General features: G+C 34.2%; 2 protein-coding genes across 5 annotated transcripts in view; one reads left to right on the top strand and one right to left on the bottom strand.

Annotated features, from left to right (window-relative positions):
* On the top strand, positions 1 to 9714 carry LOC129264869 (DNA-directed RNA polymerase II subunit RPB7). The gene is made up of 7 exons (XM_054902826.2): positions 1 to 920; positions 1863 to 2022; positions 2581 to 2631; positions 4820 to 4885; positions 5778 to 5849; positions 6471 to 6504; positions 7593 to 9714. The coding sequence occupies exons 1-7, from the start codon at positions 784 to 786 to the stop codon at positions 7604 to 7606; spliced, it is 534 nt and encodes a 177-aa protein (XP_054758801.2). The 5' UTR covers positions 1 to 783; the 3' UTR covers positions 7607 to 9714.
* Positions 7591 to 22779, bottom strand: part of LOC129264871 (prolyl endopeptidase-like) — a 16079-nt gene continuing 890 nt past the window's right edge. For 3 of the 4 annotated variants that reach the window (XM_064102077.1, XM_064102078.1, XM_064102075.1), the window contains exons 2-16: positions 21569 to 22029; positions 21333 to 21364; positions 20931 to 21036; positions 20043 to 20121; positions 19484 to 19696; positions 18329 to 18455; positions 17756 to 17978; positions 16385 to 16585; positions 14608 to 14835; positions 13703 to 13878; positions 12831 to 12900; positions 12200 to 12346; positions 11025 to 11174; positions 10197 to 10394; positions 7668 to 9339 (exon numbers count right to left, since the gene is read on the bottom strand). In XM_064102077.1, the coding sequence (XP_063958147.1) occupies positions 9283 to 9339; positions 10197 to 10394; positions 11025 to 11174; positions 12200 to 12346; positions 12831 to 12900; positions 13703 to 13878; positions 14608 to 14835; positions 16385 to 16585; positions 17756 to 17978; positions 18329 to 18455; positions 19484 to 19696; positions 20043 to 20121; positions 20931 to 21036; positions 21333 to 21364; positions 21569 to 21991 (2430 nt within the window). In that variant the 5' untranslated portion in view covers positions 21992 to 22029 and the 3' untranslated portion in view covers positions 7668 to 9282. Of the gene's footprint in view, positions 9340 to 10196; positions 10395 to 11024; positions 11175 to 12199; positions 12347 to 12830; positions 12901 to 13702; positions 13879 to 14607; positions 14836 to 16384; positions 16586 to 17755; positions 17979 to 18328; positions 18456 to 19483; positions 19697 to 20042; positions 20122 to 20930; positions 21037 to 21332; positions 21365 to 21568; positions 22030 to 22779 lie in introns of all 4 variants that reach the window. The other variant, XM_064102076.1, reaches the window with a different exon arrangement.

Below are 22779 nucleotides of genomic sequence, written 5' to 3' on the forward strand. Positions count from 1 at the left end.
AAGGTTGGCAATGTTTGGCTTATTTTCTCTTTTTCTTTGGGACAAATGCTTGATTTTTTTTACACTATCAGTATCAGTTTCCATTACAGCTATTCATCATATAACTTGGCTCTTAAGTAAATTTGATTCTTTGAATATTTTTTCTTAATTAAAAATAGAGATTAAAAATGAAAATTTTCTTGCCATATTACTTTCCACTAATAGAAGGGCATGTTATACACAAAAATATGCCCAAAATTCAAGTTTTTGAGCGCTCTGGTGAATACAAAAATTATTCCCAAGTTACTAATGAAAAATATATTGCAACTGTACAAAAATTAGTATTTTGGGGCACAAAGTGATATCTTAATGATTTTTTAAAGTGTGTGCTGTATACTGCATGGGCTCCAATATAATTTTAATCCTGTTGGCCCAAAATAGTTATATTTTTAACTAATATTACACATAATGAATGAATTAAAAGTAGAGGAGCGTTTACTCACAGACTGTTATTGTCGCCATCTTGCCGTCTTAGTTATCGTAGCCTAGCTACAAGAAGCGTATAGAGGGCGACAATATCATGAGCAGTGCAAAATTAGAATTTAAAAAATACTTGTAGTTGTATCGGCCAATAAATATCATGAATCTTAGCTGAAAGATAATGCTTTGAGATGCCTCCACTCAGCAATCGATATGTCTCAAGCTGCTAAATCAAATTATCAATACTTGGTATCAAAATAAAGTTAAAAATTTCTCATGATCATCCCATTTTGAAAATGGCATAATTGTTATCAAATTAAAAGCATGAAAGATTCTGTTTTTTTTCTCCAGGTATCACTTGAACATGAAATTCTCCTTCATCCAAGATACTTTGGACCGAGCCTACTCAACACTGTCAAACAGAAGTTGTTCACTGAAGTAGAAGGGACCTGTACTGGGAAGTGAGTACACCCTCCTATTTTGAAATTTATGAATAAGCCTAAGCCACTTTCAGGATAGCACTTGTGTCAGCAATGATCCCCCTTTAAAAGTATGATGAAAAGTAAATCAGTTTATAACTTTATTAGGGAATCATTCGTTTATTGACAATGACATATTTTTCTTTTATCAATCAGTTATATATGGTTGTAAAGTTTGATGGAATATAGGAATCAATTGTATGAATGCAAATATTTACACATTGTGCAGCACTCAAACCAGGTGAGGTAAATGGGTATCGGCAGGAAGTAATTCTTCAAAAAGCTGTGTGCACCGGAATCTGTAGACTAGCGTAATATAGGAGCGCCTTGAGCACCTAGGAAGGTGGATACGTGCACGATACAAATCCTATGTATGTAGTTCCTTGTGCACGGATTATTGGGTTATTAGGGACTTATATTATCAGGACTTATATTATCACACAACAGTCAAAAACATATTCGGCTAGAGCCTGTCAGAATTTAATCATGTTTCCTACATGTTTGAATCACATGAAATATTTTGTTATTGGAAGCTTTTGTATGTTTTGTGAATTTGGATAGGTTTATACATTCTGATGGTTGATCTAAACCAAAAGATTTAAAAAAATAATTAAAAGCTCACCAAAATAGAACCTATTGAGGCAGAGTTTCACTTGTCTGAATATATAAACGTTTAGTATTGAAGAGGATCTCAGACTATGAGTAGAAATATCTGTTATGAACAATGTTTTTGAAGGAATGTAGCACACTGTTGCATGATATTCTATTCTAATGTAGGTATGGCTTCATAATTGCTGTTTAGGACCATTGATAACATTGTTGAAATGTCTAGTATTTGAGATGGTTTCTGAATCTTAATTTATGGACTTGTATGTTTTTGTAGGAATGTACCTTACTGATGACATTCTATTCTAATGTATCTAGGTATGGCTTCGTCATTGCTGTTACGACCATTGATAACATTGGTGCTGGGATGATACAACCAAGCAGGGGCTTTGTTCTCTACCCAGTCAAATACAAGGCAATAGTATTCAGACCATTCAAAGGAGAGGTAGTAGATGCTGTAGTCACACAGGTCAACAAGGTGAGAATTTGATTTTGGACAATGAGGTTACTACTGACCAAGGTTAAGATGATAGGTCACATATCAAGTGACCATGACCAACAACCAGTGTTGGTGATTTGTGATGTTGGTGATGATGTAAGTTGGTCACCTTGGAAACAACTGATAATCAGTCTCAACTGGGTGATATAGTTTAAATTTTAACTTGTGGGTGAAAGCTAATGATATGAAGGTAATATTTGTCCACATTGCCGTTTCCTGTAATAACTTTACTACCATATCTGATTACTTATGAATTCATGTACTTGCAATATGGGTATGTATTTGTGATACTAGTAAAGTCATTTCATTGAAGTGGTAGAATTTATAGATACATGTAAATTCTGGTACTGCTATAATATTAGTGATATGAATCAAGTTTTTACATTTTCTCAAGTCTTGCTGATTTAAACCCCATTCTTCCATGTGCTTGTTTTTTTTCCATGTGCTTGTTTGTTTAACCTGACTAAAGATAGAAGTATAGAAATAAATTTTACTTTGAATTTTCCTTTAATACATGTATATCTTAATTTTTCCTAGGTTGGCCTTTTCACAGAAATTGGACCTTTGTCATGTTTCATCTCAAGACATGTGAGTACTTATTTTTGTCTCACCTGCGAAGCAGAGTGAGACTATAGGCGCTGCTTTTCCGACGGCGGCTGCGGCGTCAACACCAAATCTTAACCGAAGTTTTTTAAATGACAGCATAACTTAGAAAGTGTATGGACCTAGTTCATGAAACTTGGCCATAAGGTTAATCAAGTATTACTGAACATCCTGCCGTAGTTTCAGGTCACATGACCAAGGTCAAAGGTCATTTAGGGTCAATGAACTTAGACCATGTTGGGGGAATCAACATCAAAATCTTAACCTAAGGTTAAGTTTTTGAAATGTCATCATAACTTAGAAAAGATATGGACCTAGTTCATGAAACTTAGACATAAGGTTAATCAAGTATTACTGAACATCCTGCTTGAGTTTCACGTCACATGACCAAAGTCAAAGGTCATTTAGGGTCAATGAACTTTGGCCAAATTGGGGGTATCTGTTGAATTACCATCATAACTTTGAAAGTTTATTGGTCTAGTTCATAAAACTTGGACATAAGAGTAATCAAGTATTACTGAACATCCTGTGCGAATTTCAGGTCACATGACCAACGTCAAAGGTCAATAAACTTTGGCCATAATGGGGGTATCTGTTGAATTACCATCATAACTTTGAAAGTTTATGGATCTGATTCATGAAACTTGGACATAGAGTAATCAAGTATCTTTGAACATCCCGTCCGAGTTTCAGGTCACATGACCAAGGTCAATGAACTTTGGCCATGTTGGTTTTTTTTTTTGAATTACCATCATATTGGTGTAATTGTATTTGTCTAGTTCATAAAACGTGGACATAAGAGTAACCAAGTATCACTGAACATCTTGTTTGAGTTTCAGGTCACATGACGAAAGTCAAAGGTCATTTTAGGTCATTGAACTTTGGCCATTTTAGAGGTGATTATTAGATTGCTGTCATAACTTTCAAAGTCTATAGATATAGTGTATAAAATGTGGATATAGGGGTAATCAAGTATCACTGACAAGTTTTAGGTCACATGATCAAGGTCAAATATCAATGAACGTAGTATTGTATCATTATATGAATGGTGTTTTTGTGAATAATTATTTTATAGTAGTTTTCAAAGTCAGTACTGCTGCTATATTGAATCGCGTGATGCAGGTGAGACCGCCAGAGGCATTCCACTTGTTCATGTAAGAAAATCATACGAAATCATATTATCTGTTGTTCTGTTCATGATTTGCAAATATTATTTTGTTGCTTAATTTCCCTACAAAATTTGGAACATACAAAGCTAAGTTTCAATGTACATTGAAATTGGTGTGAGGCAAAGCTATGTCATCTGTTAACCCTAATTCTCCCGGGGCCATAATGGCCCCCCCCTCGACAATTTTCGCGATATATCCGCTGCGCAAATTTTTTGACCTCACCGCTCACTGACTTTTTACTTTCAAGTCTCGCGCAAATTTTGAGACCAAATTTGTGACGACCGGATACGCGGTTACGACATTACGCAACATTATGTAAGTGCATGTCAGACCCAAAATTGCTCACAAACATGATTTCATGTACAAATCCAATGCAAATTGTGTATTTAGCCAAAATTCATAAATGTATCATTATTTCTACTTTTACTGATTGAATTTAATTAATTTTGCCTTGCTTATGATCAGAATTAAGTCTGGAACGATTTCCATTGAAAAAACAATAAAAAAACAAAAAGTAAAAAAAACAAGGAAATACATAAGAAATTCATAAAACAATAAAATACATAAGAAATTGATTTCCAAACTGAAGTTTTTTTTAATTGCGATTGTTAAGAATGCTACAAAGAATATTTTAACCAAAAATTAGCATTCTAGGAGCTTTATTTAGTGAATTAGAGCAAAAAGTATGATTTATGCATAAATTAGCATAATTAATTCATATAAAATAAAATCTCATTATTTTGGAAAATTTTACCATACAGCCTTGTAGATTACATCGCACACAACCAGCGTGCAAATTTTTGCGTCGCTCGAGCGATCAGCGGCCGAGATCTTAAGGGGGGGCCATAATGGCCCCCCCGGGAATGACAAGAATCAAAATACCCCGGGAGATTGAGGGTTAAGAAGACTCAACTTCAGGTGAATTTGAATGCAAAATTATGAAGTATATAACAGCCAACTCAAGTTTGCTTTTAAACGATGATCATTACTTGTTATATTTTCAGTCCATTCCAGCTGATATGGAATTCGACCCCAACTCAAATCCACCATGTTACAAGACGAAAGATGAGGTAAGGTTCTTTTTCATGTCATCTTGGGACCCATAACACTAAGCTTAGTGATTGATCGTACATTTGATTTATGTGATTGATTGTTCATAGTTGTCAATCAATCATAAAATTTAGACTTGTGATCAATTGTTACGCTTTGTGTTACAGATCCAGAGGCCAGTTTCTTGGGCAAGCCATCTACATGTGATAATGAATTAATGCACATTTCTTTGGGATATCCATTGACTTGGAAGGTTTCATGGAGCAGGCAGTGGATTTGTATGTGCTAAAATTGTGTGATTCTATTCACATTGTGAATGTAATTTCCATGTCCAGTTTAATTACCTATATTTTTCATATCAGTTTGCTATCAATTGTGCAATGTAGGATGAAATTACCAAAGGTTGTTTAAGTCTAACCAATGGACTATTCAAAATACCATATGTTAAAAAGAAAGACTAGATGGTTTAAATACCATACGTTAAATAGAGGCAAATATACTCCAAAATTCATAATATAGCATGTAATATTCCTATGAACTGCTATGAATATTTGCACGTAATGTAACAGATTATAATTCATGTTTCATGTGCAACTTTGTATTTATATGCATTATATGGAAACATCATGGCTTAGTGGTTCAGACTTTTGCCTTTTAAAAGATTGGTTGTATGTTTAAAACTCTTCCATGGTAATTTCCTTCAGCAAGAACTTCATCAAAAATGTGCACTCGACGTAGTTGAGGTGAATAGATTTTGAAAACTTGAATGCATTAACTCTCATGTAATATTTCAGCTACAACCAGGATAATAATATGCATAAGAACTGCACCTTAGAGATTGATCTACATATATTAGCAGTATTATTTTTCATTCAGTACATACGGTATCTGTCTACATCTTAATATTTGCAGGATATAGTAATACAGCAAGATGATGAGATCAGGTTAAAGATAGTTGGAACCAGGGTTGATGCATCAGACATTGTAAGTTAAAGAAAATGTATATGTTTATTCATGTTGTGATTTCAATGTCTGGTAAATGGTAATGGTGTTGATGTTAAATGCACAATTTAATTTGCCATCCCTTGCTTCAACATCTCCTGTGAGTTTACAGAAATGACCCAAATCAATATCTTAGTGAGATACATCCAAGGAGCATACACTTTATGTTTGGTGCTGTGCTGAGCTAGTGTGAAAAGTCACCCAACATCAACACTAAAAGGTTAACACCTGACTTGAAATCACTGATGTGTATATATTGAGATGGGCTGGGATGAAGGTGAAAGAAAGAAGTTTTAGTGATCAGAGCCTTGAGTGCACGAATCTTATACATAATGTGTAAGAATTGAATTATCTGGGTGAATTGTATCCATTAGCCCTAGCCTTAAACTTGTTCAGTTATTATATTGTATCATATGAAGGTATTTAAAATTCAGCCCCATTTGGTGAGGACTATATTTTCCAGGAGAATATGACAGAACAATTTCAGTGATTTGAGCTTTTCAGCATTCCATTGGAGGAAAGTGCCCAATGTACTTGTTTACCTACATGTATTTGTGTGTGTTATCTAATTCAATGTCTTTTCTTTACCCAACCTTTTCGCAGTTTGCTATTGGAACACTCATGGATGATTATTTAGGTGAGCTGATCCTATTTAGTTATATTTAATATAAAAGTTATTGCTCTTTGTATAATCTTCTATTTATTACTAATATATTTTTTTGTGTAACTGAAGTCATACTAATGTGTTTCATTGAGCTGCTCATAAAGTTACAAGTGAACTAATAAAGACTGGAATATTACAAGCCAAGTGGATTTCCTCACCCCTTTTAAATCTCATTAGTTATAGTTGAAATATGATAAATGTATATTCTTGTATTACATTAACCAATCTCTTTTTTGACAAAAAAAACCCCAACCAACCGTAAAACTTGGAGGTCTTCATTTTTTCATTCAAATTTTGACCCCCCTTCCCCCCCAAAATAGTGCTGACAGACCACTATAGCTTATTAGCACCGCCTCAGGCAAAACTGTAAAAGAAATATGTTTGCCGGTACCAAACAGGACAATATTGTAATAATGAATACAAGCTAGAAAATTGAGAAATCCTCTGTCCTATTTTAATATCATATTTTAAAATTTAATATCATGTGGAAAGTTTTATAGTAATAGTGAAATAATTAGATCTAAACCAGTTAGATTTTGCATCAATTTTTATTGGTGCGCTGAGTCCCAATCAGAGCAACGCCATCAGGCCCAGTTTGTTTTCAGTTTCAAGTGATAAAAGAATTAACTCGATGAATGTACATGATTATGAAATTAGCTGATGTTTAAATTAGCTGCCCCACAGTTTCCTCTTGTTTTTAAGGCCCTAATGCATAATGTATGTACTACTCTAACTGCTACTACTGCTACTACTGCCACTACTACTACTACTATACTACTATTGTTACTACTAATGCTACTACTAATACTACTACTATTACTACTACTACTACTCCTACTCCTTCTGCTTCTACTACTACTACTACTACTACAACCACTACCACTTCTACTATTACTACTACTACTACTACTACCTCTAATACTACTATTTCTACTATTACTACTATTTCTACTATTACTACTACCCCTGTTTACTATTATCTTTTTCTCACTGTGTATCAGCAGATTTAGAACGTATATTACTGTGTTGTGTTTGTTTTGACTTCTTCCCCTCTTCTGCAGGTCTTGTGAGCTAACGTCCCATAATGCATTTCAACCTGAACATATTTATGGACAGAAGACACAACATGAGTCAACTTTATGGATATCATTCACTTATAATTTAATAGTCATACATCTTGGTAGAATTTGAACTTTCTTTGATTTCTATGATCACTGGTATAATGCTTACAATAGGGAACTTTCAAAAGAAATATAAATGGGAGAGAAGACAGTAGTTTCAGATGAAAAGGCACCTGAAAGAATTTTTGAGTCATGTACAATCACATCTTTTAGTGGGAATCAAACCAAATAGCTCTTTATAGATTTTTTTTGCAGAAATGAATAAATGTCACATGGAATTTTGGAAAGCCATCGTGAAAGGCTGCATGAGGCAAAGTGGTTGACACCTCTCATGCTATAGAGATACCGAAAGAAAATCAGGGGGCCATAACACAAAACTAAGTGATTGATCATACAGTTGATTTGTACACTTGATGGCACATAATGATCAATGTAATCGATCATAAAAGTTAACCTTATGATGAAGCACATTGCTTTGTATTATGAGGCCCAGGACTAAACATGCACAAATGGGTCTTTATCTGAATCTTCCTCCCCCAATTGTATTTCAAAGGTATTTTCATGTTAGAATAAATTATTTCCATCACAACATCATGGAAAATGTTATCTTTAATGAATAGCTCACAGGCTACATCTATTTGGCAAGGTAACTGGAGAGTATATCCAGACAATGAAACTCAAGTTACAATGTTTAACTTGCATGCTATATATTAACTCTCAATGTGCCATTCACTGCAATCAGCGAGTGCCACTTTTTTTTCAGTCTATATTTAAATGTTTTATTTATAAAAAAAGATAATCACTCATGAGACAATAATGTTAAACCTCTTGATCATAAGCTGAACTGAACAATGGAATCACTCATGCATGCAATGCACTCTTCAAAATGCAATAGGCATAACAATAGCTGTATGACCATTGCACGAAAATGTGTTCGTGGCACTCCAGTGGATGCACAGATATGTGTTCATGGCACGTTAAGGGTTAATTGGAAATCTTGAGGAATCACAATAGTCTCTCAGGCAGACGTCATTTACAATTCTGCAGTCAAATTTTGAAAAGTCCAAGTATTTCCAGCTCTCAGACCGATTTGTGTATTGCAGAATTTAGGTTACTTGAACAATTGTTGAATTAAATCATGGCATTGGAGAAGGGATGATTTCTTCCACAAAGTAGTCATTATCAGTTTCTGTTATTCACCCAAAAGCCTTTTGAAAAACATCTGCCTCAAAATGTTACCAATATAATTCTTTTAGAAGTTTAATGGTTACTTTAATTCTCAGATAAACATCTTTAAGAAGAAGTTCAAGGTGATAAGTGGTACTGGGTAAAAAAAATATCGCTGATATATCGCTGAATATTACAACATGCCTTTTTGCTTCTGATGAATACACTCTTAACCCAATAAGTGGTTTGTTTCCAAAAGAAAACATCTCTTGCATAATAAAGTTGAGGCTGCACAATGTATTGAAATCATTGAAGTTTCAAAGTCAAGATATTTGAAAAATATAATCTTCCTCAGCCCTACTGGCACTTGAATACTTGGTCAGGAAGCTACTGTTCATCAATGGATTAATAGCAGCAGATGTTTAGGTGAGAGATTGCGCCAATATAATTTCTTCAAGTAATCTCATCTCGGTGTATTCAAGGATAACTCTTGGTGCAAGAATGCCCATTCCAGTGTAGCCTGTGAATAGTGCAAAAGAATATTAAAATTAAAAGACAGTATGATAATGAATATCTTGAACAAAAGAATGATGACCAAATGGTGCACATTGGATTTCACATGAAAATTCTGAAATGAAAGAAAACATGGCTATAGGTAATGATTATTCATAAATGCCTTTCATGTGTCATGATATGTATGTACTTGACAATGTTGAGTTCTGTATTATGTTGTAAATAAATTTTGTATATAACATAGAAGTCTTTATAACTTAGTAACTTTATTAGCTTTGAGATCATTTTCCAATGACCACGCGTGCAGACCAATCTACGAGACTAAATGAACAAATTAATTTTAAACTATAGTAATGGATCCAGTGACTACTGAATTATGTAATCCCCACACTGCATACAGCAACATTTTGTATTCATTTCTCAACCGATCTACCCCTCCTCCAGGCCAAAAGTGATCAATTAAATATACAACCTCACAAGAAATTTAGAATGACAATGTTCTGGGGAGCGTGTCATGAAAGGTTTAGTCGGTGATTATCACCGACTAATTTGCTCTGAGCCAATGGGATACAAGGATTTGCAGTAGCTTATAACAATAATCGGTGAAAATCACCGACTATTTCATGAAATGCTAAATCAATCTCCATAATATATCCTATTTATACTTTCCTTGGAATTTATTTCACCTGGGCCTTGAACAAATGGTAACTTTGCCATTCAAAGGTAACATCCATCAAATCCTCACTTTTGATTTGCTATTAAGCATTGTTACCATGGTAGTTGCCACTGGATGACAAAGTTACCCTACTAGTCACTTTCATGCGACATATCTCTAATTCTACCACTCCTGGAGACATATCTCACCTGGTCGACCCCACCATCGTCCTCATCAAGCCCAAAGTGACCTCCATCAGGACACATCCTCAACAGGAATGTAGGAAGGTGGAGCCCATGACGATGGTCTCTTGTTCTGTCCCTCAGCCTTGCCACATACTTTGCAGGAATCCATGCTGGTACTCGCTGGTCACTCATAGAGGATGTGATGAGAATGGATGGATAGTTCTGTAATTGAAAGGAAAAAGGTGAAAATGAGATTGACATAGGTACATGGTAAAAGACAAAGGAAAGTGGAGAAAGAAGGGAAAGGGAAATTAAGTAAGGAAAGAGAGGTTGAAATGAGAGAGAGAGGAATGCCTCTGACAGTTTTGCCTGCATTATGGATTCAACTATAATGAATAATTATTCAAAAAGAGAAAAAAAAGACCCATTCACTTCATAATAAGATCTCGAGTTCATTGACCTCAAATAACCTTTGACCTTGACTTAGAAATCCACTATACATTATTTGTGATATGCCATAAATCACTTCATACAAGTTTCATTTTGAAAGTAATGAGAAAACTTTCTTTTCTCATCCAATTCAATTGATCTGAAGTGACAATCCAAGTAACATAACAGTCCTATAATTCCAACATTATCTTGAGAATTAAAAGTCTTATGCTTCAAAAATTTTGTTGTTGATTTCAGTTTATTGACCCTAAATGATCTTCATTCAGTGACCTGTTATCCCCCTTTTGCTGGTACTTGATAATCATTACATTAAGTTTTACGAAATAAAAACTTCTACTAAAAATAACTTGTATCTTAATTATGATACACATAGACATCTAGAGGGCCTCAAGGCAATCTTACCTGTGATTTCAGATTATGGTAAGGGCAATAGGAAGATATACATTCCATTTCAGCTGCACTTCCCTTTGGGTCACCCCATTCTTCTACATCTTGAGAGGTCAAAGGTGAAGAAGAGTCTAACATGGATGACAGGATATCAACAAAAGGCATCTGAATGGCATAATGAAAATAGTGTGATATGTCAGAGAAATTCTCACCTTTATTTTTAAAGATCATAGCTACTACAATAAATGTTGCTAGCACCAGCTCATATGGTGATAATGGAGAGCACTGTCAGGACCATATGATACAGTGAAATGTTTCTGATTGATTGCAAATATATGTAAAAACTATTCTGATTAAATCTTGGTTAGTACTTTTTTCGTTTTTTAGTTTTAGTTTTTTTTGGGGGAAGAATGACCTCATTGGCCATTGCCAATTTGCATATGATTGCAAAACTTTGTATTACCGTGGTATGTCCATAGTGTTGTCTGTATGGAAATAACTACATACAATCAAAACTTTAGACACACATTCTGGTGAAGAAACTTGTCTATATGTAGCTCGATCTCAAATTGTTTTTACCATTCACAGGAAATTGGGACTGTTTTTCCTCTTACAAGAATTTTGCACAGTCACTGACAAGATATTATTTTATGCACATGGTCGGCGTTGAATCAGGCATGAGAAAGAGAAATATAAAGAAAAAAGAGAAAATTGCTGCTTGTGAGGGAGTGCAGTGACCAAACTTCCTGAGGATGGGTACAAGAGAGGTTTCCCACTTACACACAACATTTTGAAATTTTAGGTATTGAAAATTTATGTTTTAATGCATTTTAAAAATTTCAGCAATAATCTTTTCTGGGGACTTATGATTTACTGACACTTCTATAACTTCCCAATTCACCAGAGCGAGCGCTGTTGAGCTGGTCGAATGTACCGAAGCAATGGGTTGTTTTCAAATGATTTTCAACATATTACTGGGTCTAATTCAAATTTTGCATTTTTTTTTAACTTTTTTTTTTTTAGGATTTCAAAATCTGCAGACAAACATGTCTTGGGATACTATTGGATTGGTGTAAGCTTCGAAAGGGATGTTTTTTACATTCAATTCATGATTAATAGCTTTTTACATTCTAAAGCGTAATATATGATCAAACGTTTCAGAAAACTACTTACTTTCATGAACTACTTACTCTCATGACAGCTGCTCTCAGCAGCTCTGGCCTTTGATTACATAGTACCCCCAGGAGTAAGGCTCCTGCACTGGCAGCCCATCCAGCCGTCAGGGCTGGCTGGGAGAAGCCAGAGGAATGCAGGAACTCTATACAGCTCTCGAAGTCCTGGAATAAAAGGACAAGAAGTCGTTCCATGAAGATTGTAATTGTTATCAGAGAAAATCCACATTATGTGGATTTAACAACTTTAATGCTTATACATATATACCTCAGTGAGTTTTTCCCCCTTTTCTACAGGTTAGATAATTGATACAAATAAACAACACAATAAGAAATCTGAGGATTAATCTGTTTCTGTTCTGTTTCTGGTAACTCCTGTAGGAACTCGACAGGACAGCATTTTGCTGGTAAACGCCAAGCTGGTATATAACCAATTACCTAGGAATCATGCCACTTTACAAAGCATGATAATTATAAAAAGCAACATTACAATTAAGATAATTACAACCTATGAAAGCAATCTGTGCATCAAATAAAAAATTCAAATAAAATGAAAGTATGGTTGAAATGGATTTTCTTTAAGACAGATAACTTTAAAATGCAACAGTGAAAAAACAAAGAAACAATGAAATGACATACATAAACTTGCCTCAAAGCTGCAAGGTTTTAGTTCTACTCTGCCTGAATAATACCATTCTTTTCCCAGCTCTCCACCTCCTCTGTAAATATAAAAACATACATTGTCATTATGTACAATATCTATGAAGGGCAAAAACTGATAGTGTTAGCTGTAAAATGCTATTTATAATTTTATTTATAAAGTTAATGCCTCTTAAATTTGGTACCCCCCATGACTGTCACAAATCTTATTTCAAACTATTGTGATGATTATATCCATGGTTATATGAACATGCATTTTATGAAAATAGATAGAGAGAGGGGGGGTTGATATTGAAGGACAGCAAGCAATACCTAAAGTTGCCAACATGCAAGTAATCATAAGCAGTAATATTTTCAAGTCATTTCTCTTATATTGGTGGCAGCGGTGGGATGATACTTGTGAATTTATATAGGAGCCTTATACAGTGCATAAAAAATTTAATTAAAAAATGTAATTGATTTGTTAGTGTTGACAGATGCTTAGTCTTCTCTATCAGATGACACAGATAACTTTTGTCCAGAATGTCACAAATGAGTATGAAAGAAATGTGCACAATGAAAGCAGCAGTCTAAACATTCAGTAATCCCAATCAAATGATTTGATTTGTGCATACATTTTTATTTTGTTGTATGTGTCTTCTCATTATCTCTTTTTATAACATTATGCACCCAATAATATCAATTCATTGAAGTTGCAATCTCACAATATTTTGTATTATTTAAACTCTTTGAGAAGGATTATACACTTGGTTACTGTTACAGTATGCAGGAACAGTGTCAATATCATTTGCTTTTTTACCACTTTGTAATCTTTTCTTGTCACACCCACGAACCTCATCACATCACCATCATAACACTTACCTGACGTGACAAAATGCTAGCACCCATCCATTGGATAACAATGCCATCCTCTGGGGTGTGTACTCAATTTCTACATTTCTCCCATAGGCGCCATAGCCAACGACCAGCATCGGATGTTGGCCATTAAGCGGCAGGCTCTCTAGGTGGAAGACGGTGATGGGGACTTCAGTTCCATCCTGCAAAAGGAAAACACAAAACATGGGATGTAAAGGATGACTTGAGCGATTCGATATGATCTTTCTCAGATGATATGGATATTTGAATGTTAAAATCATACTAGAGAGCAAATTCAAAATAAAAAACAAGACAAAGAATAGGATTCTGTTCCAAGTTGTACAGGGGGGAAAGAGAGCTGATCCTTTTCAAAACTAAAAGGCATGGTGGAAACATCACAATAAACATTGAGTTTATTTCATAGAGTATTATAAGTTTAGAAAAATATTTAGCATTAGTTCCAAATTATAAGTTGGCATGTTAAAAATGCAGGATGACAATAAACTATTCAAATAAGTAAGTTGACTAACAGATCACTGCTAATTCACTTACAATTGTTTTGTGCATCCACTAAATATGTATAAATTTTAACATAGAAATGTAATGATATAAATAATAAATAATTCAAATAATATATAAAACAACCGACCCTGGTACACTTGTATAAAAGATGAAATCATGGAAAGCATGTAAAACAAATAAAATTACAATATCAAAAAGACCAGATAATATAAGAAAGATAAAAATATAGGCAGGCTTATTTAGCAATCCATATTTGAATATCTAACTGTTCAAATCTAAATAACTGAGGATGACAAAGAAAAGGGGGCAAAAAAGTAACTACAATATTGCCTGACAAAATTTGAGTACTGAACTCAACAATTGACATGCACAATGAATGAAAAACTCACCTGACTTTTTGCCACTAATCGTTTACAAGTAAAGTCCTCAGGATGTTTCTTGCTTTGTGCACAACGGACCCTCTCTGTATCATCTTCACTCATCTCAATATTGCAAGTCTGAAGATCTAATTCAAACCTCTTTGGTGAGTGGACAGGGGATGAAAGTTGGAACTGGTAATATCTGGAGTTAATGTCTGCATTGAGGCTTGGAATAATGGTGGTATATTCAGGTTGGAGCTAGTGGAAAAATGAGAAAATGTAAATTAGTTGGATAATATATAGATAAAGCATTGATCAGTCCAAATTTTCACATAAATGAACATGAAATAAGAATCAAATACAACCCCTCAATTCTCTCACTATCACAAGTTTTATTTTTGTAAAAGAATCATTGATTTTTTTTATCCAGCAACAATTTGAATAAAAATTCATGATATACTTACACAATACAAAGCAACCTAAAAAATTATTGTTTCTACTCATCACACCTCAGACATGTTTATGAAAATACACATTATCATGAATTGGTTGAGGTAAAAGTGGGTTCGAAAGTTTTCCATGCTATGAGTGAAATATTACTTCACAACAAGTGAATTAAATTGGATATCAATATAATTCTTGATATTCTAAGAAAGTGTGACTCAACTTAGCAAATACACCTAAAACCATCTTTAAAAACCAACCCTGCATATTTCAACTAAATTGTCACAAGTGATTAAATGTATTTTTAATCCTGTTAGGGTATCCATATTTCAATTCATACCTGTGTCATTTAAACCCATCTAACCAAAATATGATCCGCCCCATGTTCCTACGAGTCTGGCTAATAACATATAAGGGGGTGTTTCACTAAGATTTATGTACAACTAAAAATGACAAAAATCTCAGTTGTGTGTGGTATATAATTCATCACCACATTGGTCAGATCATAAACAGAGATACCATACCTTATATGCATCAATGAGATTGTGTATTATATACATGTATCATGTGTGCGTGGAGCCTCAGTATGACTTTAAGTCATACTTAAATCTTTGTGAAACACCACCAAGGTGGTGGCTACTGAATTCTGTGATTCCCATAGTCTTTGTACAGGGATCACCCAGTTCCAGTAGGCAATAGGATAATCATATATTGACTGGCCTTGAGGGGAACATCAAGTATGTCGCCTGCAAAAGAATCATATTGGCCCAAGTCTTTACACAAGGGCAATATGGTTCGTTTAAGGGCGACATAGTTGATGTTTCCCGGAAGAAGAGCCAATCTAAGGCTGTACAATGTGTAATTCAAGCTACAATTTGGAACAATTTATATGCCTTTGTGCTTATCACTACTTCTGATTTCATGTTATTCACGACCTTAGCGAAGTAACCCTTAATAAGCAATTGTGACGTAATTGTTACCTTGCAGTCGTGCATCATGCATGGCGCGCACATACACTCAACGAGTAGAAATCTTGCGCTTGGGTTACGTTTGTGTATGCACTGGCCGCGCCGTGCATTATCTACAATGCGTTGGTTAATAAACTGGTTCCAGCCAGATTTCCGAAATACTGAAATTAGCGATCAAAATCGGCTCCTACTGCGCAAGCGCACTAGCAGAAATATAGCCATTATTGCCCTCTATTTTGAGAGGATTTCTATGGGCAAAGCCCGGGGAGGGCAACACGGCAAATGTTTACCTCATTGGTCTCGGATTGAAAGTAGCGAGCGAAATATGACTTTTATTTATCTCCTAAAATGCCTTGTATTGGTCATAATGAGTATGAACATTTACCCATACACACCTCTATATGCAATGGTTCTGTATCTTTACCATGCTCCAGGATGGTGAGCTGTGGAATGGTGTTGACAAGCAAAGGCAAGACGCAATGTGAGGCAAACACATCCAAGTCCTGTATCACATGACCTGGGAGTGGGTCATAAAGCTCTTCCCAATGGATTGTTTCACTACTTTGGAAATCACCAGAATATCGGGCTTTTAGGAGCTGAATTGGTAATAATTGAAATCAAAGGGGAATTCAACAGAGAGGAAAGTCTGAGGAGCAGAAAGGTGAAAGCATGAATAACATCGGATAAACAATAGGATATTAAATCTTTTGAAAAGTTGTAAATAGCTGAAACAACTTTACCTAAAAGTGGGGATTCCAAACTTGATGTCATTGTGATGAAGGGTAGGGATAGCTCCATCTGATCCAATTTACATATCCCTAACATTTCAATTTTTCCAAAACGTTAGTTCTTTCATGAGGACTTCTGTTATATTTTGATTATACTTCTCCAGTAAAAAAGTAAAAGGTATATTTCTTAAATACTAAAGTGATGTAATTCAATGCAAGTAATATCATCAACAGCTTTCAAATTTTGACTGTGAAATTTCCATTTCATAATATTTCAATAAAATATGATGAAATTTTTATCTTCAGTGGATAGGAAAATAGTGAAGTAGGAAAAAAGTACAAATCATTCAATGACATTCAGTTGCAATATTATTCATGTCATTTGATAACTTAAAACTTACAAACCAAACATTTATGAATATAATGAATTAGTTCTACTAAACACTGGTATAATACACAGTTTATCTGAAGTAGATGTTAAAACAGTGGAATCAGAATACCCCCCCCCCCAAAAAAAATGAATAAATAATAATAAATGTAAACATATACATGTATGTCAATAATGATAGAACAAATTTTTGATAACTTTACAATGTACATTTTGTAACTTTCATGTATATTATATGTCAAGGTGTAATGTAGGTGATCTAAATTAGATGTTAAAACATTGAAATCAGATGATAGGCTTTTCTTAATTATTCTTAAGGATTATGCTATTATATATTTCATAATATTAGTAACCAATAGAATTTGGACTGCTAAAATGTTAGAATTAATGGAAATGGAAATGTGATTGGGTGTGATTTGAAGCAGATATTTATTGCAAATTTTATTGTAACAATCATCTGCCAACCTTAAAACCAAACAAATAAAAATACAATTAAACTTTCTTTTTAGAAATTACATTCAGAATTCAATACAAATAAGAATGTTTCCCTTTTAAGACCACAAATTCAGATAATTTTAATCAGTCATATGACTTAGAAATTGACCACTAAAGACTGAAAATAGAAAAAAAAAAAATTTAACTTCACCTACCTTCAATTCTGGAGATATCCCAGAGTTGGACAAAGCATAGAAAGTCTGTCCACAGTGGTCCAAGTAGCATTCTACACCATCCTGTCTTGGCCACAACAAAGTGGGTAGTGTTTCAGAAGAGCTTCTGCAAGGGTCAATCAACCACAGCTCTGAGGATGTTCTTGAGTTGCTGTTGATGATGACATATCGTCTGTCCTTGGTGCGTGACAGATCTACAAAGAATCTAGAAAGTAAAGATACAAAATGTCAATGTAATACTTCTTACTTAGTGGATATTAGTATGTGGTGTGTGTGTGTTTTCTCTTTGTGTTCACAAACACACACACCGCATACCAGACTACTCATATATTTAATTTTACTTTGACCTTAACAGCCAGAAATTAAACCTGAAAAGGAACAAGAGCTAAAAAGTTTCAGTGATCTTCTAATTTGCATCATTTCTGTACAACATATCTATTCACATTTACATTATCCTCTCATGGTCCAAGTAATTGGTAAAACATATGTTGTAAACATGGTACAAGGGAGGGAAATTATGAATTGGAATGATCCTTGGGTAAGCTTCTAGATTACCTTTCATCCATTTCCTCAAAGATTAATTCATCTCTCTGCTGTGAGCTGCCGACCTGATGCCTCCACACTTCCCTGGCTTGAAGATTATATGGCTTGGAGTACACCAACCAATCCTCATTAAGGAACTCTGTATGGGACAAAAAGACAGATATAATTCACAAAGGTGGTTAAAATCATGGTTAAGATGCATACATGTATGTTTTACTGTGATCACATTTGGTTAGTGTAAACTCTAACATTATATCCAAAAAAGAACACATATTTTATTTTACTAAGTGAAAAAAATAAATATACACTTTTTGCCATGTTTTAGATCAGTTTATCTAAATGCACTCAGAATTCATTTTAGTCAACTCTGGTGTAAACATCAACAAACATACTGGTAAATTAATGCCCTCAAAATTACTGATAACTTTGTCTTCATTCCAAATCAAGCTTGAAATGAGAAACATGATATCAAGAAGCAATTATAGACAAAAATGAAAACTGTTACTATTGGGAGGCTATTAGAGTTTGATTTATATTGAATGATGCAACAGTAAACAATAGACAACCAAATTTATGAGAGATGTAAAAAAATATACATGGATTTAAATCACCTAAACAAAAATCGAATTGAATACTCTTCTTGGATTAATTTTCTTTCTAGTAGAGTACAGTTAAGACTGCATATATATAAATCGCACAAATATACTGGTATTTTCATAAAACAGCATGCACAAAGCCTGGTGCACACTATGTGATTCGATGTCATCCAAATTTCAAAGATATTGTAAATAACATTTAAGATGAATATTCCAACCAATAAAATCTTAGCGATCAGAATTCAGAATAGTGGTAAGGACTACTGCAATTGAAATTCACCCTAGTTCAAGCCTCCTTGTAGGAATAAAAACAAATTCAATTTCAACTCGTAATGACGTCATCATCGGCTGCAACTTGAAGCCAACTTGGACATTACTCTGACCACAGGGTTTGCAGAAAAGTAAAAGAATGATTTTATTATTCCTAACATTGGGCTGAACTTCAAAGAAAATAGATTTACTTCTTGGAACCTTCACACTTGATGCAAAATGCGATTTATCAAAAATTATGTCGCATAGTGTGCGCTAAGCTTGATGTCAAAATACATCACATTAAATTAAAAGACTTTACCCATATTTGATATATCCTGGATGCATTCCACCGAACAACTCTGACCGTCAGCTTCCATCTTGATAATATAACCGTCATACCTATCAGGGCTACCCTCTACAACTGCCCCTACAAACTGCTGGCAGGGGGACACCTTGAAACCAGTGATGATCACCTGGTTGTAACCAAACAACTCCATGAGATGATCAGAGTCCAAGACAACCTGATCTTTTCCTTAACAAGAATAAGGGAGAGAGTATAAAATGAAAAGAAAAAAAATTCCTCACTGGATAGGAGAGGAATACTTAGTTAAAGGTGCTCTAATACAAGAGCAATCATCTGAGTCACTCAGTATCAATTCCATAGACCATTTGGACTGTTAGTTTTTTTTTACTGAAATGGGCCCTACTGAGAATGTTGGACCTATTGATATATGCAATATGTATCTACTTACAGCAGTATCATTGTCTAGAAGGCTAAAAAGCATTACAAATATTCCATGATAAAAATGTTTTGCCTGTTCTTCAAGGTGTTATAATGACTAATAAATATTTTTAGACAACTAATAATGTACGGGTACCTGTGCTGATCTTCCTCCTGCAGAAAATGCTTGAACCGCTTTGTGATACATCAGAATAATAAGCATAGTCTTCTAATACCTGTACAGAAATAAATAACTTTAAAAAGTTATTTGTTCATGTCTTGTCAATTTTTCTATTTTGTTCAATTTATTTTTTGTGTTATATCATTCCTTCGTGATCATCTATTGTTTTCTTTTATAATTTCTCCTTAATAATTATGTATTCATTTGTGATTTTTAGGGAGAGTTCATCTACAGTATTAGCAATTTGAGATAAACATGTGAGAGACCAAAAATAAAATAGTAGTCAGTCAAGAAGAGTCTGTAAAAACCCCCTCCCTTTCTCATCTCACATTTCCCCATTAATTTCATTCCATTTAGCCAATTAATTACAGGAAGAGCAGTGCATAGATCATCTATGCTATAGAAAATACACCACAATTTGTATACAAATTTAAGTTTACTTTTATTAACAATCAAAAGCAGAATTCATAGATCAATGAACAAAGATTGAATTATCACTGCATTTCTCATACATCGATCCCACCGCTGCCACCAATAACTGAAAGAACTATTCTAAGAATAAATGTCACAAATAATAATTGAAAAGACTTGCATAGAGGCCATTAGTGTGTTAACTCTACATCTGCCCCTCCTCTCTTTCTCCATTTCCTCCCTCTTCTTCCTTTTTTTTCTAGATTCCTCATCTTTCTTTTTTACCTGAATACATTTATTTCTATTTCTCTTTTTCCATTTTCCCACTAGCATATCTTTCATTTTCTTAAAAATAGAATCAGCACTAGTGTGACCCATTATCCAAAAACTTAATCACATTTACCTGTATATAATTAAACATTCAAATGTTCAACTCATGCTAAATCTGTTTACCTTATCATTAGTTTCAGAAATATATTCACTTTCTTCATATTTATTCATCTCTGCTCTCAGCTTTTCTTGCATAGGTTTTGAGGCATTGAAGTACTGTTCCGAAAATCTAGGGAGAAACGAAAGACAGAAAATATCAGAAATGAGGCCGATTATGTTTTTCAATGAATTACAGATCAATATTCATAAATACAGAAGTGATTTTATTGTATATGATGTTGAATATATTAACTTTAGTGCCATGCATATATTCAATATTCATATACAAGAACTTTTTCTTTCATGCCCCCTCTCTCTCTCTTCATCTCACTAACTCATTCTTTCTCTCCCGTATTCTCTCCTCCCCCTCTCCCCTCTTACAGACAAATACAATTTATCATGAAAATCCAATCAAAAAGTACTTACTCATTTTCTGCTTTTATATATTGCACAAATTCCTGCAAGAAAACAGACAGATGACATCCAGAATTAAAACTCTAAAATTACGAAACTGTAGGTCAATCTGATTCAATTTTTCATTTTTTCTCTAAATCCTAGAGTTAGACCTCTAATCATCAATATTTAATGCTGAATATCATCCATAGTTCTTCTTTCACAAATTGATGTAGGGCAACAAATCAAATAACGAAATAATTTTATACCTCTGACGAATCTTCCTGCATCCAAGCATACTCATCAATCCAATGGTATCCACTGGGCAAAGTCTTCTTTATAGTAGTTTTTTTGATGGCACAAGGTATCTCCGAGAATGATTCTGATGAAAAGTGTGAGGATAATGTGGTATTATAAATAGAAGTCCTTAGTTTATTAAGAGAAATCAAGTGTCTTGTGTTTTTCCTCCAAGAACAACCAATGAATTGGTTGGCTTTGGATCTGCATGCAGCCAAATTTTGAGATTGTTTTCTTCTGCTATGCAACAAAAGCCTACAATGTGATGATGAGGTGTGCGAATTGGAAATGGCAGCAGCTGATGATGTATGAAGGGCTTTGTTGATGGAGATCCACACTGATCCAGTCCTGTTGACTCTTATTTGATAGAGAAATATTGTTTTCAATAGTTCCATCTCGCACTATGATTGACATCCACCACCAGACACCAGTTCTACAGGTTAATCATATAAAGAAAAGAAGTCAATATCATGATAAATTTAAAACTGTGCATTTATATTGCTCCATAATCCACCGTTCAAATTTATAAAACTCAGCCGAGATATTTTTCTCAGACTCATTATGTATAGTGAGTGATTGTACTGACAGGCCTTGTACTACCGCAAATGTTTCAAAACTTTGCAACATCCTTTCAGAGGGAACTTTAATAGAAAGATGATGAAAAATTGTCAAAAGCAGATATCCAAAGTCTTTAACTATTCTGAAAATAATATAACATGGTAAACTTTTCTCACAGGCAACACACTTTCGGTAAAACAATACCATTTTCAAAAAAAATATTTCACATGCAAAGAGGGGTGCAATTGGAAGCCGATAAAACGTTAGCTCTAAATCTGGTTTAAAAAAAAAAAATTATTTCGGCAAACTTTTTACATCTTTATAATTTGTAGGTATTGTATATAAAATTTAATTATGGTGGAAGTTTGAGACAATATTGTGTTTGATATGATTTGAATTTATGAAAGGTGTTCGGTAATTATACGAGCTACTACCATAACAAGTTAATGTTAGATCATGCCCCCCCCCCCCAGTAGAACCCCATGGTCAGAAAATTGGGATTGTCCCAGTTTAAGTAAGGACAGTCTCAGTTTTCAAAGATTTCTCCACACAAGAAATAGAAGTTCATTCTCCTGTCAAGTGCCGACCAGGCCTGCCGACACCAATCAAGTGCGCTAGAGTCAAT

The sequence above is a fragment of the Lytechinus pictus genome, chromosome 7 (genome assembly GCF_037042905.1).
Source record: "Lytechinus pictus isolate F3 Inbred chromosome 7, Lp3.0, whole genome shotgun sequence".
Classification (NCBI taxonomy): Eukaryota; Metazoa; Echinodermata; class Echinoidea; order Temnopleuroida; family Toxopneustidae; genus Lytechinus; species Lytechinus pictus.